Genomic DNA, 23,009 nt, shown 5'->3' with positions numbered 1-23,009 from the left:
TGTGTATTACAATGAAGTTATACTTTTCATGGAGATTTGCAGGATATTGTACAACATAAATACTGTTATGATAATGGCATTAACTTTTTTTAAATCCACTTTTTTCTTCTTCATATATTGTATCTCTCTAATAAAGTACTTGAAAAATTATTTCATACCCAACACCTATATGGCACACTAACAGGTAGCACTTTTGCCCTATATTTTTCAAGGAGTATCTCCTCATTTGAATTAAACAGCCTGATGCTCTTTAATATATAAAGGGTCTGTGGTATAAATAGGAGTCTTTGCATGGACTTCAATGGACTGAGGAACAGCATTTGAGATGGAAATCTGAAAATCGCTTTGAGGGTTGTACAAAAGTGTTACCCTCAAAAATATCTTTTGTCTGTTGCCAATGTTAAAGATTTCAAATCAGTGATCATTATCAGCAGACATCACTATCTTGAGTAGATTCTTATTGTAACCTTCTGTGAATTAAAATTACATGGTGTGACTCACTGATCCCTGAGAAGGCAAAGAAAAGCTCAAACCTTGATTCACACAATAAAACTTGGATCCCAGGAAACATGTCTCCCATCATGCATTCCATTCAGAATTTCAACATCATCTTCTGCTATTGTAAAATCAAACACCTGTGGGAATGCATATACAGTTAACATCATGAGCACAGACAGAATCAACAACCTCAGATATATTCTAGTATTTAACTGATCGAGGTTCACTTTCATGTGAGGCCCAATTTTTATATATTTTTCCTTCAGAAAATTCTTATATTTTGTCATAGAAAAATACTCCATCAATCTGACAGGTGCCATTGGGTCCTTTGCTCCTTTAGTGATTCATGTTTATTTGCACACTATGTTAAGATGGTTTTGCAGCACTCTGGCCTCAGGCAAGGATCCAAGACAAGGGTAGTATCAAAGCTGTTTCTGACAGCACTCTCTATTGTCACTGCCAGAGGTAGGTATAGGAATACCCTGACAGCAATCTCTTTGGGAGAATGAGCTCAGTATTTCACTTACATCCCAATGTTCAGTTTAGAGTGTTACAGTTCTCTTTCTCAGAACTTTAGACAAAGAGGATTTTTACAAGGTATCAGAACATTCACAAAGCTAACAAGCCAAAGGCTGTGTCTGTCTTTTCTATGACTCTACTTTGACAAAATTCTCAAAAATCAGCTAAATACAGAAAAAGTGCCACAGTGCCTCAGTTCTAACTCAAACTGGAAAACAATCACCTGTCTTCAAACACAGGTTCTTACAGCCACTGCCTTCTCCTGTGGCCACAGCTGCAATGTAAATGATGGTGTCAGTGCTTTCTTAGCAGGTGTCCTATTGAGACATTATCATCAGGCAGTTGCTTCTGTTCTCTTTGTCAGAGCTCCTCTGTGCTCAATAAAAAGATTCTGTGGAGCCTTGAACTGTAGCCAAATGAGCTCCTCCCATCCTGCATTATCCAGCAACCACTGTTTTCTGGAATCATCCTTGTAGTCAAATCTCAGTGCTCGTTCAAGCCTTTTAAGCTTAAGCCAGGGACCAGCCCCAGAACTAGAAACCCTATGTTTTATATACTGAGGGTTTAATGAGGACCAACTTGACCAGAAGTGGTAGAGACTCAGGCCAACACAGAAACATGAGGGAAAGAAAAAGAAGGGAGGTGTGATAAACAACACACAATGACTGTGCCAGTTCTTTCCTCTCTCCACCTTAAGTGTTTTAAGTTTGGATTGTAACACATTCCTTGAGTTGTGTGAAATTAATTGGTGGTGCCATTGAGTAAACTCTGTAAAAAATGAAATTAATCTGGATTTCAAATATTATTGGGGAAAATAAAAGTATAAGGAAGGATTTTCAAACTGGTTTTGTTCTCTGATCTGGTTCCCAATACAGCACCACAAGCAGCTGTGCTTGTACCACAGAAGGCAGTGTGAATGTCAGAATAAACAGTCAAGGCAGGAGCTGTATAAACAGGCATGGCCACCTGCAGAAATTCTCATTACATGTATATTGATTCACACCTCCACACACTCACACAGAAGGATAAAAACAGCAGATGGAAGACTCCTGTCTTCTTGCAAAGTTTCTTCGAGATTTGCCAGTTCATACCCCTATGATATTTTTGGAAAGAAGTTGTGGTTTTGCCTACCCTAAAGAAAGAACACTTTCATATTAGAGAAAGAGACACAAAGCAAGTAATGAATTAAAACTATTTGGTATGAAAAAAAAATTTAGAAAAGATGTGGAGGAGGAATTCTCATTCTGCTAATGCCAATTCTCATTAATTTCCACTTTTCTTTGTTCAGCCCTTCATGCTGGGACCTTTTCTGCACACTGAGTAGAAGGAGAAGGTAGGGGAAGAGTCAGGGCAGGCAGGACTGTGATTTCCTTGGAAGGTCTTTATGTTGGAGCTATCCCCAGGTGAGTTTTAAAGCTTTCATAAACTGTTACGCACAGCATCCAAATTCCTTCCATTTGACCTATGGGCATATCACAAAAAGGATGTAACCATAACCAGATTAGGATGTTCTACAACCAGACAGGTAATAACTAGAACTATTAATTACAAAAATCAACTGCAAAAGGTCTTCTATGGATTTTTCTTGATACACAGTGACTAGCTCTCCAGGTCTTTTCTGATATTTGTGAGTTATAGTTTTTTTCCTACATTGTGGTCATTCCATGGTACCCATTTGCCAGTTTTGAATGAATTACCCCAGTATAAAACTGGTAAGGAAAATGGGAAGACAACCCAAAATATTAAAAACTCTCACTTTGATGTTAGCCAGGCTTGAGTGCATAACCAAATCTTACCTTGCAGTTTTCCTCTATCCGTTCTGCCTTTGTTGACTTTGGAATAGTGACAACCCCATTCTGAAAAGAATTATGCTTCTCATCAATAAAATTTGCAGATTTTAAGAAAATTACCTATCTTCAAGCCATTACAATCAATTCCTCACATGTTCTGAGGTTCTAATTTCATTTTCTGGGGGACACTCTCATTTTTCCATGGCATTTGCAGCTGCAGTTATATACATTGTGTTCATTTCCAACACACTACATAGCTTATATCAACTTAATACATTATTTCACTGCTTAGTACCTTATATTTAGTGACAGAAATGGAATTATGAGGAATACTGCTTGTAACATTTACTTTCTAAACATTTCTTAGTGGTGGCTCTTATTCTCTACAACCAGATTATTTATAATTAATATTTGAAATACTGGCATGATTTGTGTACTACATTCTAACTTTCCAGTACAGCCACCAGTTCACACAATATTAACACACTGAAAGCAGAAATAACTTCTGTATAAATTCTGGTTTGATGCACAAATCCCAAACTATTTGCATTTTTTTCCTGAGAAAGGAGACACATTTTTATTACCACCCTCCATTACCTGTATGCTCCAGCGTATGCAAATCTGTGCTGGAGTTCTGCCATACTTCTTTGCCAGCTGAATGACAGTAGGATGGGTGAGTGCTTCACCTTTGGCTAAAGGACAGTAGCCTTCAAAAACAATATTTCTGCTCCTACAATAATCAACCAACTCCTGAGGTCTTTGGAAAGGGTGGTATTCAACCTTAGATAAACAGAAATAAACTCAGTAAAAACCACATTTTGTAGAAAACATCAATGAAAATGAAAATAATTTCTCTCTTGTTTTAAAAATACAACATGAGTGAAGTCACTATTTCTGGGAAGTAGGCATAAGGTATTAGTTTTAGAAGATACATGAAGGGTATTAATCACATATTTTACCAATAATTGGCACAAACAGTTAACTCCATTTTATGTTTCCCTCAGAAACAAGGCGCAGTTGTCTGCCTGACCTGCAGCTGGACTTTCAGTATTGCTCTACTGTTAAGAAATATATACAAATGAACAGTGGAAGTCAGCATCAGGTCACTTTTATTGGTACTTTGAGACTACTTTTTCTTCCCCAAATCTATGTCCTTTCCTGTTTCTTTACTTATGATTCTTTCTAGTGATCTTTGAGCTGCCCAGGCAAGGGGAGGGGGCTGAGCAGGGGCTGGGTTTGCAAGCGACTCACCAGAACAATTTGGTGAGGGTGAGGACCTGACCTTGGAAGCAAAGCCTGTTGGCATGGATTGCACATGGCAAATCCTGTGTTCTGTGTGTGGTGTCACCATCAGCTTGTGCAGGGAAGCAATCACACTGTGGAACTATGTGTGAAGGAGACCCTTTGCAGGAAGGAAGATCACAAATTGCCAAGAACCAGTTAAAAGAGGAAAAGTAACAAGCTACAAAGACACAGTTGTTGGGAGCAAAAGGAAAAAGAAGTTATTGGACAGTAATCATCTCAGAGGAGACACATATTCTAGCATTCTATTCTATTCTAAAACCAGAAAAGAAACTCTGTGATGTCCCTTAATAAGTTATTTAAATAAGTATTTCACAGTCTATTCATTGTAAGAAGCATACATTACTCTGCATTTAGATGAAAGTGGGTAGTGTTTGCTTTAACAAAATACAAAATCATGTGATGCATTTTTGTGACTGGTCATCAGCATTGTTCCAGGGACTGAACTCTTACGCATTTTGAAGAAAAATACTCTTCTGAGCAATCACCTCAATACGTGGAATCTGGAAAATTTCTTCTGCCATAAAGAGGACAAATGAACATTTCCTGTTTCTCATCTTTAGTACATGTTGTCTTTTCAGACAACAATAGCCAGGAACAATAGGCTGGCAGTCATTCAACATGAGCTAAGAAAAAACTGTACCCCTGGAAGGCTGGGCTGAGTCAGCCTAAAGCTGCTATGATCTAAATTACTAGGTGGACTCGGGAACAAGGTTCAAGCAGCAGACATCCATGTCTTCAACCTTTGATGTTTCTTGACCTTTGAGTACCCTTTGTATTTCATGTTTGTATGTGTAAGAGCAGTGCTTAGGTCATACAGTTATTCCCTTGTTTGCACCTGAGCTGGATACGAAATATTCTCATTGTATCTATGCAGAACTACAAGGGCAGTAGTGAAAGAGCAAGTCAGGTGTATTACTGGATTAGTAAAAGAGTAACAAGCAATTTTGGCAGATGTTCTTTACAGTAAGTATAGCAAATAACGCAGTTCAAAAATATTAAATAAAAAATTATGTATTTAGGACCAAATGCTGAAACATCTGCAGCGCCTCTATGGCATCATGTGACTTATTCAGCATTTATTACTAATTAAACTGCAAGTAGAATTTACCTGCTGGTCTAGTAAGACTCCAGGCAGCACAGTTTTGGGCTACAGCAGAAATGTTTAAATCAAGAGCAGTATGCTGAGGTATCACCTACATGCTTCACAAGCAGAATACATAGCAACAACTACTTCCACCTGAAAAGATCATACTTTGTGCCTTTCACTGAATTCAGAGGCTCCCAAATTTTGTGAATTGAATTTTTGACATTTTGACATATGCAGTTTTGTGTTGGTAGAAGCAAGTATTTTTCTTCTTAAATATATTACTAAAATAATCAAATGCATCAAATAAAATAAGCACTTTTGAATTTTATTTTTTTTAATTAAAAAATTCTGGAAGGTTTTAGCAGCATCTGCAAGGCACTAGGATCCCAAGCTATAAGAGGCATAAGGTGAGTGGTCAACACATGCTTCCCCTCAAAATAACAATTCTTGCTTCCTGTCTTGCCCCACCCTTGCTATTTTTGTTGCCAGACTTTTTTCAGGCAAGGGCTGTCATGTGATGGCAGAGGAAGATCTTGATCTTTTCTGGCACCCTACCCTGACTGACTGGCATGTAAAAACTGGCATCTGGTTAATAGAACAGTTTGCAGTTCACATTGCAGAACTTCACAGCTGCTACATGCCCAGCCACAGGGGACCTCCAACTAAAGCACTGTTTTCTTACAACAGTCATAGCAAATGGGAAAAAGCTGAGCCTAAAAACAACTCTGGCACATGGCCCTAAAAAGTCAGGTGATGCACAGAGGCCTTACTCTTTCCACCTTGCTGTGGTCCTTTTCACATGATAAAGTTTCTGCACATCTGGAATTCAGTAATTTTCTCAATGGGAATGCTGTCTTACAATTTTTTCTCTTTATGAAACTGAAATACAAGCCTATGAGTATTTTCCATATAGAAGAACAGTTCAGGTGAGTTTATGTACAAAGGGGTTGTTTTCTAATGTCTCATATAAATTTATACCTTGTACAAATTTACACAATAGAGCTCAATATTAACGGCAATATCAACAATGTAAGCAAATCTCTCTGAGGTTATTACACAGTAATTCACACTTTTCCAGGACTGGAAAAATATTGAATTCTATTGAATTCCTCTGTCACAGACATTTCTTTTATGAAAAATCCTCTCAGGATTTTTCCTGCTGAAGCTGAGAGTTTCAGCAACAAAATGTAAACAATAGATTGTCTGCTGCTGTGGAATGCAACAGGTAGATCTGTGATTGGTCTGGTGTAGATGTTTTAGTTCAGTGACCAGTCACAGCAGAGCTAGCTCTCGGAGTTTGTCAAAGCTAGCTCGTGTGTTATCATTCTTTACTTCTCTTACTTAGCTTAGCAGCTTCTAGAACTCTCCTTTCCTTTTCTTTTTTAGTATAGTATATGTATATATCATAAAATAATAAATCAAGCCGTCTGTAATAGAGTCAAAGATCTCGTCTCTTCCTTCACCCCAAAAACCCTTGTGACCACCGTCACAATCCTCTATTGAATTCCTACATGGAATTCATAGAGGAACAGCTTATATTTGGGTTCAGTGCATCACATTTGTAAATGAAACATATATATTTGTTAAGTACTTATAAAATATATTTTTTCCTGTAATGGGTGACAGGGCAAAGAACCTTTAGAGAGATCTCAAAGATTTCTTTGAGCATAAATCCAAACTTCCTACTGCCAAGGCAATTACAAAACTCTGGCACACAAACCTGCAACTCCTAGGTTGTAAGTTTCACTCTACATGATGCTAGAATAAAGTACCATCATTTTACAGTGTTTACCAGTACTTTTAATAGTATATTGAAAATTCAAAAGGTGCTTACTTATTAATAAATAACTTAGAAATACCATATACTTGAAAAGACAGGCCTTGCCTGCTTCTTTAAAAGACATGACAATACTGTTTTTTCCCAGGAACTGAGAAGAAAGGCAGTACTTAAAACTTGGTTTGTAAAACAAAAGTATTGCTTATTTCTCCTGCCTTCCTACTTTTTCCCCTTCACAGAAAAACCCCCCAACTTTCAATTTTAACATCATAAGGGGACTGTTGTAATTGTAAGAACACCCTGAACTCTAAAAGGGAAGTATTTTTCCTCCACTTGTTTCTTCAATATTTAGACTTTGTATCCAAAGACTGTTTGCAAATGTTTTATATTTAGCAAGTCCATTGAAACAGTACACTATTTCATGCATAAATATAGTGAAAAACTGTATTATAAATTGTGGACAGTGAAACAAGAACTCAGTACAGCATTCCCATTTTGAATTTAGAAACTCATTATTTATTTGATGGTACTTAAGTAATCTTACCATCAGACTCAGTAACTCTCCAACACCAAGCAAGAAACAGAATACATACTTTTTTGAGGATAAGCTGAAGTACGGTTTATAAAATTCCTTTAACTCTAAAAAAATATAAATTAATGCTATAACAAAATTGTTTTAGGCGGAGCACTTGGCAATGGTACGGGTAATTAATTGTTGGTTTTTGCTTTCAATTCACAACTGCTGTGTAGCATCTCAAAGAAATTACTAGCAGGGGCCCTCTCCCACCCCTCAATATCACCACCTCAACTTTTTGTATCCTCTCTTTAGCCTCAGAAAAATCTAATAGCACCAAGAAACAGCTTGTCTCTATGAACACCATTGAAAAAGTAAGACTGGTAACATTTTGACACTGTGGGTAAGAGGAAATTTCAAAACAAAATCACTATTTTTCCTTGCAGTGATTTAGTAGAAAACTGAAAAGCTACTATTATTTAACAGGCAGTAACAATTCATGCCAAACTCTAGTAAGTCTTTGTAGATGTGTATTTCTTGAACCTTGGTAAATTCACCAATTATTAAACAGTCATCAACCTGCCCACCTTAACATGTATTTCAATGGTTTATTTTGAATAATTGGATTTAAATATTTTATATGGGTTTATGCTTATTTAACATTAATTAACTGCCCTTTAGTAACCTTTAGTATAGTGGACAGCTAAAATCAGAGTTGTTTGGTTCTGACAGTCACACTCTGAGCAACACTTTTATGACTGTTAATGACAGCTGAACCATAGACAGCTGTTGGAAATCCTGACCACCTGTACAAAGGGGAAAACCCTGTGCCTGCACTCCATCCATTCCAGTTCCCACATCCATGTCAGCACACACACACACTATCTGGCAGGAGGTGGAAGGAATGGGAGCATGAACTTCCAGCACAGCTGTAGGCAGAACCTGCAACAAGGGAACATTTGTCGAGTGGCCTGGCAGCCTGCCGGTACGTAGGTGGCCATCCTAGATCTGCCTAGGGCAGCAAAAACATTCTGCCAGGGCTGTCACAGCACCTGCCTAAACCAGGAGTTCCCTGAATTCATGTGAACTAGGAAATGAGGGGGGAGCAAGGGAGCAAGGGAAGGCCACCCTTACATGGATATGTAATTAACTGACTCTTTCAGTGTTGCTTACAGGAAGCACAAAAGTATTTGAACACAGGCTTTCCAAAAACTGGTTCACTCTGAAGATGCTAAATGTTCTGTGATTCTGGAATTTTACTTCTAAACTGTTTTATCACCAAAAAACTGTCACAGGGACCATTTGTTTATGTCTGTGTACTCAGACACAAACAAGTAGCCTGGGAGAAACTGGGTGGGGAAATTTGAGGAAGAACTTCCCTACCCTTCGGGTCATCTTCCGGAATGGTTTTCAATACGCAAATAGAAATGAAAAAAGAAATTGGATGACTAAGGCAATAGCTTGGGTGTAGCCTTTCATACATAGGAGTGGGGAGGAGGTTGCTAACCAAAAAAACCAAAGTAAAAATTCAAACCCAGATACTTTAAATACATGTATCCACTCACCTGATTAACATGTGGAGTAATCACACAGTCCTCCTTTAGTTGCTCAAGATGGCTGATAAGAAAATTGCTTACGCCAATTGATTTACACAAACCTAAAGAAAAACAGAACAAGAAAAAAATTTAGGACAATCCTAACTACTTGGGTGGATGATTTGAAAAATAACACTTTCAGGAGAACAAAATTATTTCTTACATCATTTCTGTAGAGCAAAATACCGCAAAGGAACACAGAAAAACGGCACTGAAATCTAGTTTGACAGTATTATCTGAAAATGTGGTTCTTTCACAGTCACATTAGGAAATCATTTTATAATCTAAACACACTGGAAACTCCCCGGTGTATAAAAACTCCAGGCTAAATTCTGGGAAAGGCTAATGTAGTATAAGCAAAGAACAATTGGACTCCACCAGAATGAAAAGAAGGAAATGGTGTTCCAAGCAGCTTGCCAAAACTAAAGGAAAGTGGAACGTTTGCTGAAGACTAATAAGGTGTGAGCAATACAGCCCAAGGACATGCAGCCCAAATGAACCATGTCACACTGCCTATTTTCTATTAGATCATTACAAGAGGTTATGTAAAACTCCATGTAAAATCTTCAAGTTAATAAGCAGTGCCTAGCAAGAGCCATGAAGGTTAAAAATGTAGCTGGATTTCTCAGCTCCTGTTGACAAGCAAATGAAGTCAAATGGGACCTAGGTGATATGAAGGCTACTTTTTAAACAAACCTCAAGTGTGCATGCAGTGAACAAATTAAGAGCTGACAGGCCAGAAATCAGATGTCTTTCTTCAAACCTCAGATATGATAAAAGCCAACTCCCAGTCCTGGCCTGCCACCACCCCTCAGCCCTGACCTGTCTCGGACAGTTTGGGCCTTCTGCTTTGCTAAGCACAGCTGGCAAGGAAGGCAGCTGGGCTAGGCTAGGAGGGGTCTCCTTAGGCTGTGCACTCTGTGGACCATGGCTAAGGCTAATTTCTTCAGTATGTGAATTTTGTCTGCATTGACTTGAGCTGCATTTCAGTTTGTAATGCTACAGATGGAAAGTCTGTCTCTGTGTGAACACAGAAGTCTGATCACTGTTGTTAATCCAGTATTTATTTGAGCAGACCAATTGAATAAAATGCATAGACGTGTGTTTCTATATACAAAAGAAATAAATTACATTTTTCTAGTCCTCTGTGAAATTCTGCAAGTGAAGTTACAGCTTACTGCTAATTTGTATAAACAGACTGTTGAAGTCTTAAAAAAAATAAAATCAGCTTTCACATATTTTAGCAGCATAAAACCTGCACACATACTATCGCTTTTTGATGTACTTCTTTCATGGAATACCAAAAGAAGAAAAAAATATATTAACAACTAAAATTCCAGATGTCTTTCCCTTATAGAAATTACCATTGTTCAAGATGTATAACATAATTAGGTTAAAAACCAGCATTAGAGTGATTTACATAATTTGTATGTAATCTGCCAGAAGGAGCAAAAGCTGAGCTTTTGACAAACAACCCGAGAGTGTCAACACGAATAAATCATTATGCCACAGCAGTCAGAAAAACACAGTTTTAACACAATGGTGAACCAAAATATTATACACTATTGTTGAAAGCTAAGGAGTTACAAAAACATGCCATTATTGCCCTTGAAGAATAAAGCTTTCATTTCAGGTTGAAATAAAACAAAATTAAGTCACAGACATGAAATAGTACATTTCCACAAAAAGCCTCCATTTTTCCCCCTACAGTATACTTGAAGATGTTTTGCTTCTAGCGTATTTCTCACAGGAGACTTTGTAGTCTGCTCCATTGTGTTAGATTTCCCATCAAGAAATTTCAGTCATTTATGTTTTGCATTAGAAGTCATATGAGTCATTCCTACTAAAATCAGTATTATAGTGTTGATGTGTTCAGAGTGATGTCCCACAGAGAAAGCTTAATTCAAAATTGCCAAAAACGTAAACATTCTTCCAGAAAACAGAGAAATAATTAGAATTTCAATGTTTTTATAAAACCAGTATTTTCTTAAGGGAAATTTTAAGGGAATACACTTAAAACATTTCACTCTCATTAAATACACATACTTGTTTGGGTGAAGTTAGAACCCTTCATGTCAACTCCATTGCTTTGGTGTTAGTTACAGTTTACTGCATGATAGTTAAAGTGTTTTGACTTTTGCATTAAATTACAATATAAAATATAAATAGCAATTAAACAATTGCTTAGTCTAACTGTATTAAAAAATCTTATTTCAATGCATGATGGAAACAGGAATTCCAAACACTGGAAAGTAGAGCTTAAATTTGGATAATCAGTCAGTGGATTCTACTCTAGAGAATTGCTTCCATTTACCTGATGGAAGATTAACACAGTTGCTCTGCATTGTCCAAATCTCAGAAAGACTGCCTTTAAGAAGAGGATTATACAGAATTATTTCCATATCTACATCTTCTGGATTAATTCAGAAGAATGAAGATTTAAGAAAAGATGTATAAGAAACACAAGGTCTGGTTAGCTCCTGGCCTTATCTGACAAATTTACACTTGTGACTATGCCTATCAAAAAAGATCCATGGAATTATATCAACAGTAGAAATAAAAAACATGCATATTGAGAAACTTGTGAAAAATGGTCCTGACTCATTGCCTTAAAAAACCTGGGAGATGCATGGGACACATTTCCTTATATTTCCCCTCTCATGGGGCACCAACAGACGTAAGCTCCCCAGAGCTCCTGCTATGGGCCTCAAAAATATCAGAATACTCTTGAAAATGGGGGCAGTCTTTTTTTTTCCCAATTTATGGCCTGTTTAGAATGCTTTAAAACTTCATTTCAGACAATTCAGGCAAAATACATGTTGTTATAGCTGTTGTGATTGCAGGTGAAGTCTGTACTTCTTTTTAACTTAACCGTTTTAACTAGTCCTGAAGTTCAGGTTTCCTGAGATAAAAGTTTGCAATATATTAGCTATTATCCTTCTAGAAAGTACTCTTAAAATATACATTTTAACTATCTTTTTTACAAACCTACAAAGCTTTGACTCAGGAGAGAAAGCATCCTCATCTGTTTGAGGAAATGATTGGTCTGGCCCCTACGAGGCAGATTTGGAGAAAGTGCCAGGTGCAATAAACAGTTTGCAATTCCCCATTAGCTCCCAAAGGCTCCTGTTATATCTTCTGAGGCTTTGTTCTATTCCTTGCGACTCTGACTTCACAGGCTCAAAGAAAAACGTAGGAACACTGGTTCCTTTTATGCATGCTAAAAACTGACTGACCACAATGCTGGAACAGAAAATTTCATCCAGCTTTGAAAGCCTATCATAACTCTGCAACACACATAAGAAAACATATGGGCAAAATAACAGTTGATTATAATGGGGAAAAAAGTAAGGATTTTTTTTATTCTCCACAAAAAAATCTTGGCCCCCACACACTGGTAATTTCACCACACTGTATTTCTCCCAGCTATTGTGAAGCACTGTATCATGCTAATGGACTGGTTTGCAATATAGTTGAGTATTAAGCTTAAAGTATTTTGTATTGCAACTTAGAGAATGACTGGGTATTTTTATCTTTACTCTGCATAATACCAAATTATACAAAGTTTGATGGGCACTTTTAGTCTTGCAACAGAAAAACATACTGTCTTGGCACCACAACCCTTTTTTAGTACAATAGTGAGCCTTATCTTTCTCCAGCACCACTACAGACTTTTATCAAACTTCTAAATACCCTCCTGAATATTAAATGTACAAAGTTCAGATCAAAAAGATTTTGTAAATTACAAAACTGGATACCAGGTTTGTGGAGCCCATTTTCCTCCCCCTCCCTGCTGCTCTACATGAGTCAGAGCAAGGGAGAATTCCCACGTCGAGTGAACAGAGCCCATTCTGTTATATCTTCTATTCAGGCCACAGAATAAAAACACAAATGGATCTACTTTTCACAAGAGGTCAACTGCAGTCACTGTATCTTTATTAAGGAAGGTTGCACAGGTTGGAAAGGTGCACATTCTCTCTGATACGCACACTGGGTGCAAATTGCACTACTCATAGAAACCCTACAAGATTTCATTTCAGCATAACTTGATAAATCAAAGCTGTAGGCATAGAGTGGCCCACATGCAGACTGAAAGCCAAAGCCTTGATAAATAAAGCAGACTACTCTTAGACAGAATCAATGAGGAATTAACTTCTAAATCTGTGAAAGAACACGTGTTCCCACAGCACAGGCTAAGACACACAGCAGAAGGCTATGTGCCCCTCTCTGAGACACACAGGAAGACTGTGGCAAAACAGCAAACACAAAAATTGTACTTCCTCCTCCAAAGGATTTCTTTTTAGTCTATTCACTGCCACAGTACAGGTGTTTGTCTGCAGTTCTGTGACCATCACTCCTGCTACACATCACCTGTGAACCATAATAAACCATGAGGACAACAGGAGGGCAGGCATGAATAGAAGTCCAATTGTTAACTTCCTGACTGAAAACTCATTACAAGCAGTCAGTTTCCACAACTGTGAAATGGCTAACTAAGCAGTAAAATGCAGCATGGTACTGGCTTAATGCACATTGTCTCTGACCATGACTGCTCATTCTAACTACTTCAATGCAATGTTATTTTAGTTATGTTGACATATTTTTATCCTTACAAGTTGACATTACAAACCAGACCAGATTAAAAAAACCCAATCCACTACATGGGACAAAATCAATCCCACCATATCATATTCCATAATGCTACCATACACTGTGACTTGAAAATGTGATCAAAATTATCAGCAACTCAGCTACGTAATAGAATAGAATATGTACCCCAAAAAGTAGCTCTTTGGAGGTATTACAGACAGCACACAAGTAAGATATATTAGAATATATATATATTCTAACTAGTACGTTGCCCCTATAAATATGATGGCATGGTTTCCTGAACTGGAATACTTTTTGGACTTCTGTATCTGAGAGGATAATGATTCCCAAGTGTTATGAATAACAGCAACCTAACTGATGTTAATAAATCAATACTGATTTTAAATAGTTAAGAATCTAAGGTTTTTCATCAACATATGCAAAACAGATGAATTATGCCTTTTCCACAATCATGTACATTATTTATTGAGAAAAAAAGTTATTTTGGACAAGGACTTTCCTTTGAAAGATATTTCAACATTGCCTTCTTCACAAAAGTTCTTGTATTCACACTGGGACCTCTTGGCACATCTGTATGGGAACACAACTCTGAAGATTTGCTTTAAATCTTTCTGCTTAGCTTGCTTATTTACAGTTTTGACAAAATGGATTCACTTGCTAGCAGAAAAGGCATAAAACACACACTACAATAAGTCATGAAACGAAGTCTTCTGAAGGTTTATTTTTACTTTTAGAATTACCCATTAAGTCCTTGGCATTAAGAAAGCAAAATGAGTAAAACAGGAGCACAGATGTTAATGCAAGTTTAGATTCATTCTCACTTTCCCATCTGCACCAAAAGAACTTTTTCTATGGTAATTTCTTATTTTTAAATAAGATACTAAAATTATGAATGCTTCTTTATGATCTTTAACATAAATATGTGCAACATTTTTTTTCCGTGTCTTTATTGCTGTCTTATCTGATAAAGAGGGTGTGGTGCAAAACCAAAATCCTCACCAATCTGAAACCATCTCCCCATGAAAACACACTTCTGAACTGTGCTTCTCACAAAAACAACCCACAAGAGATCATCAGACAGAATATTATCAACGTGAAAAAGAACCATTTCTAGGCAAGTTGTTTTTACTTATTAAAACTTCAGTGCAACTTCTGAACACACATTCACATATGACTTCTACCATAAACACACTTGAGGCAAATGTTTTGTGGAACTGTAACACAACAGTTTGAATTGTCAGGTGTTCATCACACAGACTTAAATCAGAGTATGTCACCTAGCAAAGGATGTGCTAGAAATTTGTGCCATTCACTGAACCTTTTTCCCTCCTACTTTTAAGAAAAGATAGCAAATGGAGGAAGAAAATATGATGACTGGTCTACACCCAGCAATGAAGACAGTAAGAATACTAAGGTTGACCACATATTTTCTCTCACTTGGAATTAAAAAAACCCAACTTTTTTCCTAGAACAAAGTTACTTGGCTTTAATTACTGGGCTAAACAATTTCTGTTACTTTATGAGACTCTCTTCAAATCATGCACATAATCATAACAAAAACATATGGCAAGACACATCAAGGAATTCCTGATGCAAGTAAGAATATTTCATGTCAGCAGAAGCTGCACTGCTAAACATTAAAAAGATAAGCAAAGCATTTCAGTAAAATGGCAGTGAGTTCTAGTGGGATCTGAACCCACAACAACCACCCCAGTACTACTCTTGCCAAGTTCAGGCAAAAGCCCTGGCTGGGAGCCCTCGTTCTTCCCAGCATTTTCAGACAGAGGGACGAGTAATGATCGCATGTGCGTAGGAAAAGCTTGCTGGGATGATGGGCTCGCCACAATGCCAAAATCAAGGTCATCAGAGACACTGCTTATGGAAAGGGTCACTTTGCTAGGAACAGCCCAATTACCAGTGAGCACATGCAGTGACTATTCCCCATGTCGGAGCAGTTTGCCATCCTGCTTTCATCTGCCAGCCGACAAATGCCTACACAGGAATGTTGCAGCTGTCAAGGGAATATATGACTCAATGTATGTATCTTGGAATGGATTCTGCAGGCAGCCTGGCTTCTGCTCTGAGCTACTGGAGAAGATAATTCCACAAAAGGACAATTTTGAGACCACAAAAATTTAAACCATAGCCTTGATATTACAACTACTCTAGCTGATTTCAGCTGTTACAACAGAAATAACCAGTTATTATGCACAAATGTCTCACTGACCAAGTTTTAGAATTTTTTTCCTCCCTTTTCTCTCAGCAGTGTTTATCCCATAACTATTTAAAGGAAAACACAAATGCAGGCTATTGAACAAAGACACAGGTCTAGAATTCTCTGCCTCTCAGCACTGCAGCACAGATAGAGTCTTCTTCACTCTGACTGTGACCTGAGTCATCTGGCTCCTGTGAAACAGCTCCAATGAAACTGCAGCAGATGAACAAGTCAGAGAAGACAACAATAATAACAAAAAAAGAATTTAACAGCATTTAAATAAACTTATTATTAAAAGTGTGTTTTCCTGAGCTAGTAGAAATCAGTTTAGCAACAAGATCTTTTCTGCTATGAATAGAGAGCTATCACTTTGGTCTGTCAGAAGTCACACAGGAATATTTAATGGCAGTTTTTAGTGTAGGTAAACACTATCCTAAATTCCATTCCAAATCCTTTATTTTATACTTCAGGTACCTACTAAAATTCTAAAACCAGTAAAGAAAATAATTCTCCTTTGCCATTCATTGTTCTTAACTCAACATCAAAAAGTTGCAATGGCTTATCAGTAGAAGCTCCTCAGGAGGCTGTTCATTAAAAACGTCTTCTGATCACTGGGGCTGCATACCAAGGCCAGGTGCAGAATTCTGATCCCCAAGCTACAGAACTACTGTAAGAGTTGGCACAATTCCCTCTGGAAGCAAGGTCAGGCCTAAGTGCATGCAAATCCCAAGTCTGAAGACATGGAAGACACAGTCTGTAAGACAAAACAGAAATCTCTGAACTGAATTCTTTCTTCATCAGCACATGAAGGTCTCATGAATAAAGCAGTGTTGTAATTCATCACTATGAGAAGGAAGCATTCTAGTACTTTCTGTACGATTTGGGGAAATATACATAAAATTTGTCTGTTTGTTTCATGGTATGGAAGGATACAACTACCATAGGTTTGGATACCACCAGAAATATCCATCTACCTTTGCTGACCAGAACTCTGTCACATTTTTCCCTGGAAAGATATTAAAGAAAACTAGCAACTTTAATGACTTGGCTCTGTCTATACAATAGGAATACTACAAAAACAAACTAAAAGTATAATCTTGCCTTTGTAGCAAAGAGAAGATAGAGGGTATAAATATACAAATTTCAGGTTAAAGAAGGAAAGATGTTAGTAGAACATTTAATGGACTCTAAGAAACTACTGAAGGATTTAGCCAGGAGAAAAGATGAACATATTTAGCCAAAGACTCTCTAGCTCGAGGGCAAACAAGAAAGACACAGGACCATGTTCCTGATGCAATTCAGAGGGATTAAAACAACTGAAGAAGGTATAACTTCCAGGGTGTGTTATTTTAACACAGATAATTAATGTAGTATGTCATACTGTTACAGTAAAAGACAACAATGGCTTTGGAATCCCTAGCAGTATTTTTGGGCATGCTCTCATATCTCTCATGGTACCCTCAGGATTCTGGGAAATTGTTTTTAACCTGAAGTGTGATCTTGAGATAGCTGCTCAGTCACCTGAGGCAGCTGAACAGGGGATTCAAGCACAGGGAACAGCGCTCAAACATGAAACCTTCTTTCAACTGTTGCTGAGACTCCAGCCCTGGGGCAGTAACCACATTCCCTTCAGTTTCCAAAGCATGTTGGATCCAAGCACTGCAGCCAAAACTTCAGTATGGTGAGCAATCAACTGGAGAGGGGAACCAGATCCCCAACAAACACTACTCAGATTCTCATTTTAAATTGTTCATAATTCCAGTTCACATCATATCAGGACAAAAGAGTCTTTCACAAAATGCTAACCTCAAATCCCTTTTGATGAAATAGAAAACCAGTGGTAAACCAGAGAGGGGATTATTCAGTGATAGCAGAGGATCTCTCTCATCACTTGAAACTACTACTTTCTGTTTATAATAATATTGTGATGTTACAGCTCAACTCCAAACCTGCATTAGCAGTACATATAAGAAGCATTACTACAGAGCTAGAGATCAAGAAACAGTAAATCAGGATGCCCACACATCTCAATGAGAGCACATCTACCAATTCCATACCAAGTTCATTGGCACCTGCTGCCTTCAAATAGCAATAAACCTGCAACAATAAATCCTCTACAGCCAGAGTTTATGAAAAAACTTGGGAGTTTATGAAAATCAGACTCAATCTAGTATGAGTTTTGTTTAATTCTTCATGCAAATTTTCTGCAAAATAAATATTTTAGGAATTCTGAAAAATATTAAGATTTTTTGAAATTCATTGCACAAAGTTTATATTAGTTAGGCACAGAGTCTTTTAAATTGGTGCACACTGACCTAGACTGGGCACAGACCCAGAAGCTCTGTCTCTCCTCAGGGTGGGAAGACACTTGAGGCCAGAGCCCTGTGAGCTGTGTTACAGCAGCCCTGTGTCTGTCCCAGCAGCTCTGTGTGGGCTCTCAGATGAACTTGAATGAATCTTTGTAGACATAACTTAAAAACAATTCTCTCAGAGCTATGAATATAGATGGAGTTGGTATTTTGGTTGTGTCAACTTTTGACCAATGTGACCTATCTAAAAGTTAATATAATATTAAAAAAAATCTCCATTATAGAGTACTCCATTTTTCAGTCTGGAGTACTAATAGTTTATTTACTGTCCTTCTAGTTTAATTGATAATAATAATAGATCATTAATAATTTACATTACTTTAAAATAACGTTTCCTGTCCCAAGTAGGTGGAATTTTGCAGAATAAATACTAACCTGGATTTAAATTGAAGAATGAGATTTACAAATACCTGTATTCAAACTATCTGTGAATACAGAGAAAAGATTAAAGAAATTCTTGGTAACTTCAGCCAGATCAAAGACTTAGGTCAATACTGACAACTTTTAACCATCGTGTATGACTCTTGCAGACAGTTCCACAACACCTGTTTGTTTTCTATGCAGGACAGTGGATACTGTCTCTCCATTTTCAGATGCTCTTCAGGATGGACACAGCTAGCTACTAAACCCACTGCCATGTTGAATAATTTCAATATTACCTTTGTGAATTGACTGCAGAAGCAAATTATTTGTTTAAAATGTCAATCTTTGAATGTGAAGCATTTAATTTATAAATTTTTTTTCAGGATAAATATTTAAAAAAAAAGAAGGAACAGAATTCCAAACATGAACCAATGACTATCTGAACTAGTGTCAAGTTCAGAGAAGACAAAGAACTCCCTTGTTCATAGAATTTTCAGTTTCTTCCCCTAATCAATGAAGATTTTATTTTTTTCCTCCAGTAAGGATTTTGACCAAATCCTTCATTCAATTCAAACCATGTTGCTCACATAACACATAGCAAGTCACAGAGATATGCAGCAAGTGTTTAATCTTCAGTGGAAAATCTAGTGGTTAACCATGCAAACAAATTATTTAACTTTTTGCTCAGGAATCATTGCATTTCCAACTCCAGAGTGGTTAACATCTGCGTTCATTTCAGGAACACATAGTTATGGTCAGGACATCCAGAGTCTGTATCCCCTAAAGCAAAAGTGTGGAAGTTGAGGTTCTAAGGCACTTGACTCAACCAGACCATTAAATTTTCCTTCCCCTGTAAATGATCTGAGGTAATTTCAACAACCAGAGCTGGAAAATTTATCCTCAGCTAAATGATTCATGAGTCCACAGAATGCTTAAATTCAGAAAAAGACTGAAAGTAGCAAGATGGAAACTGAAAAAAACATTGAAGAAATGCAACCACAGGGGAAAACAATCTAGCATGAGATACCTTCAAAGAGGTATCATGCATAGAGACAAAGACAAAAAGCAATTTTCCCCTCTGTTTGTGAAAAGAGCAATAGTATTTCCAGTGACTTTTATTAAAAGACCACTGAATTGCTCATAGTCTTTTCCATTAGGAAGACACAGACAAAGGAAGATCCTGTGAAACAGAAGAGATCACAAAGATGCATGCAAAAGCAGAATAAATCCCATAGGATAGGAATAATATTAGAATGTGGAAAATACAACCTGTTTGCAGCAAATTAGGATGGCATATCTAGGCACAAATGGCATGCAGTAGCTTAAATACTCATCAGAAAAAACCTTCCCAGTGGAAAAGATGAAATGCATTGTGGAATAATCCATCTTTGGATGTAAGTGCTATTCATGGTTTGAAACACTAGGTCAGTGAAGCATTTCTTTAAAAACTGAATGTTGTAATGTCTTACATGGCAGAAAACACTTTTAGCAACTTCCCTTATGCTCAATATAAAAAGAACAAAAGATATATCAAAGATCATTTACTTCTGTGTTTGCAGAAGCACAGCAAATTAAAGGAAGGATTGAAGTGTAAGAGGCTCTGGTAAAGCTGGTAGTGACACACAGCCTGAAACTGCCTTTGTACAACTCCCCTGCTGCAATCACTATTTCAGCAGCTCTGGCTCAGTGGATAGATTACTTCATCCAAAAGTCTTCTCCCCACCTGTGGAACTTCTCTGAAGCTGTAAACAGGGTGCTCCACATGGCCCAAGAACAGCATGACAGGATCTTCTCTCACATAATTCCTAATAATTCTGCATACTTCAGAAGCAAAATCCTCCTCTTAAATCTACAGTCTACTCTTCCTGTAACTATGATCATAAACTGAAGTTTGCTGTGCACTGAAAATCAAAGTGAATTATCCCAATTCATTGAGAGTAGCTCCGTTCTTTGAAAATTCTTTCAAAAGTTAGTACCAAAGAATCTGCAGTTGAGTATTTGTTCCTCACCTAGACATTTTATTTTGGTAGCTTTCAAAACACAAATGTAGTTATAAAATACCACAACATATGATAAATTGGAAAATGGCATCATACAGTTACAAAAAAAAAGCCTAAAGGAGGCAAAACTTGGCATGATTTATATTTAAAAAAGGAGCTTAGTACAAAGACATTCTGTAGTGTTCAATGGTGTTCTGAGGTGGCATAGAGATTTCAGTGAATGAGTAGATTTCCTCAAAAAAGAATGCACACCATTATTAATCTCATGGACAGAATCTGACAACATATTATTTACAAGCAGGACCAAACTGCTAATGCTGCAATTTTCAAAGAGATTTTTGAAACTTACACACCCAAATTCCACCGAAATATAAGCATCTAGTTCAAATTAAGTTTCTGATCTCACTATGAGTTTCCCAATCCCAAAGCAAACTATAACTCCTTTTTCTGAGGTAGCTTTGTTATTAGATCACCTTTCTCATAGAGCTCTTCCATGGCTCTCCAGGTTTCAGCTCGGACCTCTCGATTGCTTTTACCTGGAACCTGTGCATCAGGCCAGTGAATCAAATAAAGATCTAAAAAAGAAACAGAACCAGACTGCTATTAAAGTGTCCAAACATAAATAATCAAACCACATGAGACAGCATTTTCCCTCCAGTGGCCCCTAACACATTATCATGATAATAGTTCCAATCACTGCTCAGTGATCATCACAGGATGTATCCAGTTAGTTGTAATAAATGAATTCTATAACATCACATTAACAGCTAAGGGTAGCAGAACTTGCACATGTTCCACATGCTTAGGTCATTGTAATCAGAATTTCATGGTCACATATGCACTTAATAAACTTTCCACACATAACAAGCCCTGTTTAAATCAAAAGGATTTTGGTCACTGGAATGATGAGTGGACTACTGCTTATTAAGTGCTGCAAGTCTTCCATTTCACGGAAGATAAATATATTTGACAGTTCTGCAGATATTTTATACAACCTCAGCAGTGGATCTGTCTTTTGCCTTTCTAAAGAATACTTCCAGTTATGAATTTCTATGGGAAAATATAGCACATTCTTTATGCAGATTTGTCTAAATTTCATGTCAGCCTTTGTAATTTTTTTAAATGAAAAAATAATATTTTAAGGGAACAAAATTACGCTTTATTTCATTTTATGGAATGTTAGCACAATTTCAAACACAATTAAGATTTACTGCTGATGAAATGATGTTTAAATCATAGAACCTTTTCCTAACCAACCTAAACCTTCCCTGACACTGTTCCATGCCACCCCTTGGGTCATTGGTTACCAGAGAGAAGGGACCAGTGCTGCCCCTCTAGCACTTGTCCCTTCTCTCTGTGTGCTGTCTTCCTGCAAGAGAAGAACATTGAGAAATGTACATCTACTGGACTCAGTTCCAAATCAGACTTAAATTTTAAAAATGACAGATCTATAACTCCTTTACAACTTTGTAGACACTGCTAGACATTCTGAAGGAGAAATGGAGAGATACTTGGAAAACAATTACATTTCTATTCAAATTCCAACTGCAGATTAAACAGGTAACTGCAGGTATCCCCGTCAAACAGGTTTTGGCCTTTGCTGCATATATTAGTCTGATGAAAAACAGGAAAAGAAAATAAATAGATGACTGAGATCTGTCCCATTTTCTTTGTGCTTCATAATATTCCTTTTCTGGCAGTTCAAATAGAGTTAAGAAATAAAATACATTACTTGTTTTCAATGAGAAGAGTGTTTTGTTCTTTGGATACATCAATCCATTCATTTACAGCAATTCTTTGTGAAAATACAGATCCTCTGCTTTGGGAATCATGAAAAAAGGGGGGGAAAAAAAAAAAAAGCCTTTTATTCCCAAATTTAAGGGCTACACTAACAATTATTGTATCAGTGGGGTGGTATATTGGCTTTCCCCCTCTAAAAATACAAATTCAACCTTTATTTAAGATAAAAATGTACCATGAAATTTATTATAATACACCAGCTCCAATTTTGGTACATCATTGCAACAAGTGCTTTACTTACCTTAAAAATCTAATCAGAACAGTACAGAATTATGTACAGTAAAATATATTAGAGATGTAGCAAGGAAAACATTTTTGGATGTGTCACAAAATCCACAAGCTATATTCGCACTTCCTCATATCAATAATCCATTTAAACACAATTTTAAACTCTTAGACTTTTTAAATACAATAGCTCAGACAAGCCAGTAATCACTCATATATAATCATCTGCAATGTCTGGTTTTGTATCCCAAAAAAGGAGAAAGTTGCTTGCTCTTTGCTCTTTTATCCATAAAATCCACTTCCAATTCCACATGCAGTCTTACTGATCACCAATCTATCAA

General features: G+C 37.1%; 1 protein-coding gene across 1 annotated transcript in view; it reads right to left on the bottom strand.

Annotated features, from left to right (window-relative positions):
* Positions 1-539: 539 nt before the first annotated feature.
* The window catches only part of LOC115906435 (uncharacterized oxidoreductase ZK1290.5-like), a 33,402-nt gene continuing 10,932 nt past the window's right edge, over positions 540-23,009 (bottom strand). The window contains exons 4-8 of the mRNA XM_030953594.1: positions 21,117-21,218; positions 9,056-9,147; positions 3,405-3,587; positions 2,814-2,873; positions 540-635 (exon numbers count right to left, since the gene is read on the bottom strand). Coding sequence (XP_030809454.1) covers positions 540-635; positions 2,814-2,873; positions 3,405-3,587; positions 9,056-9,147; positions 21,117-21,218 — 533 coding nt within the window. The remainder of the gene's footprint in view (positions 636-2,813; positions 2,874-3,404; positions 3,588-9,055; positions 9,148-21,116; positions 21,219-23,009) is intronic.

This window comes from Camarhynchus parvulus, chromosome 8, assembly GCF_901933205.1.
Source record: "Camarhynchus parvulus chromosome 8, STF_HiC, whole genome shotgun sequence".
Classification (NCBI taxonomy): domain Eukaryota; kingdom Metazoa; phylum Chordata; class Aves; order Passeriformes; family Thraupidae; genus Camarhynchus; species Camarhynchus parvulus.
The sequence above is the reverse complement of the archived record's forward strand: the minus strand, read 5'-3'. Positions and strand labels throughout refer to the sequence as shown.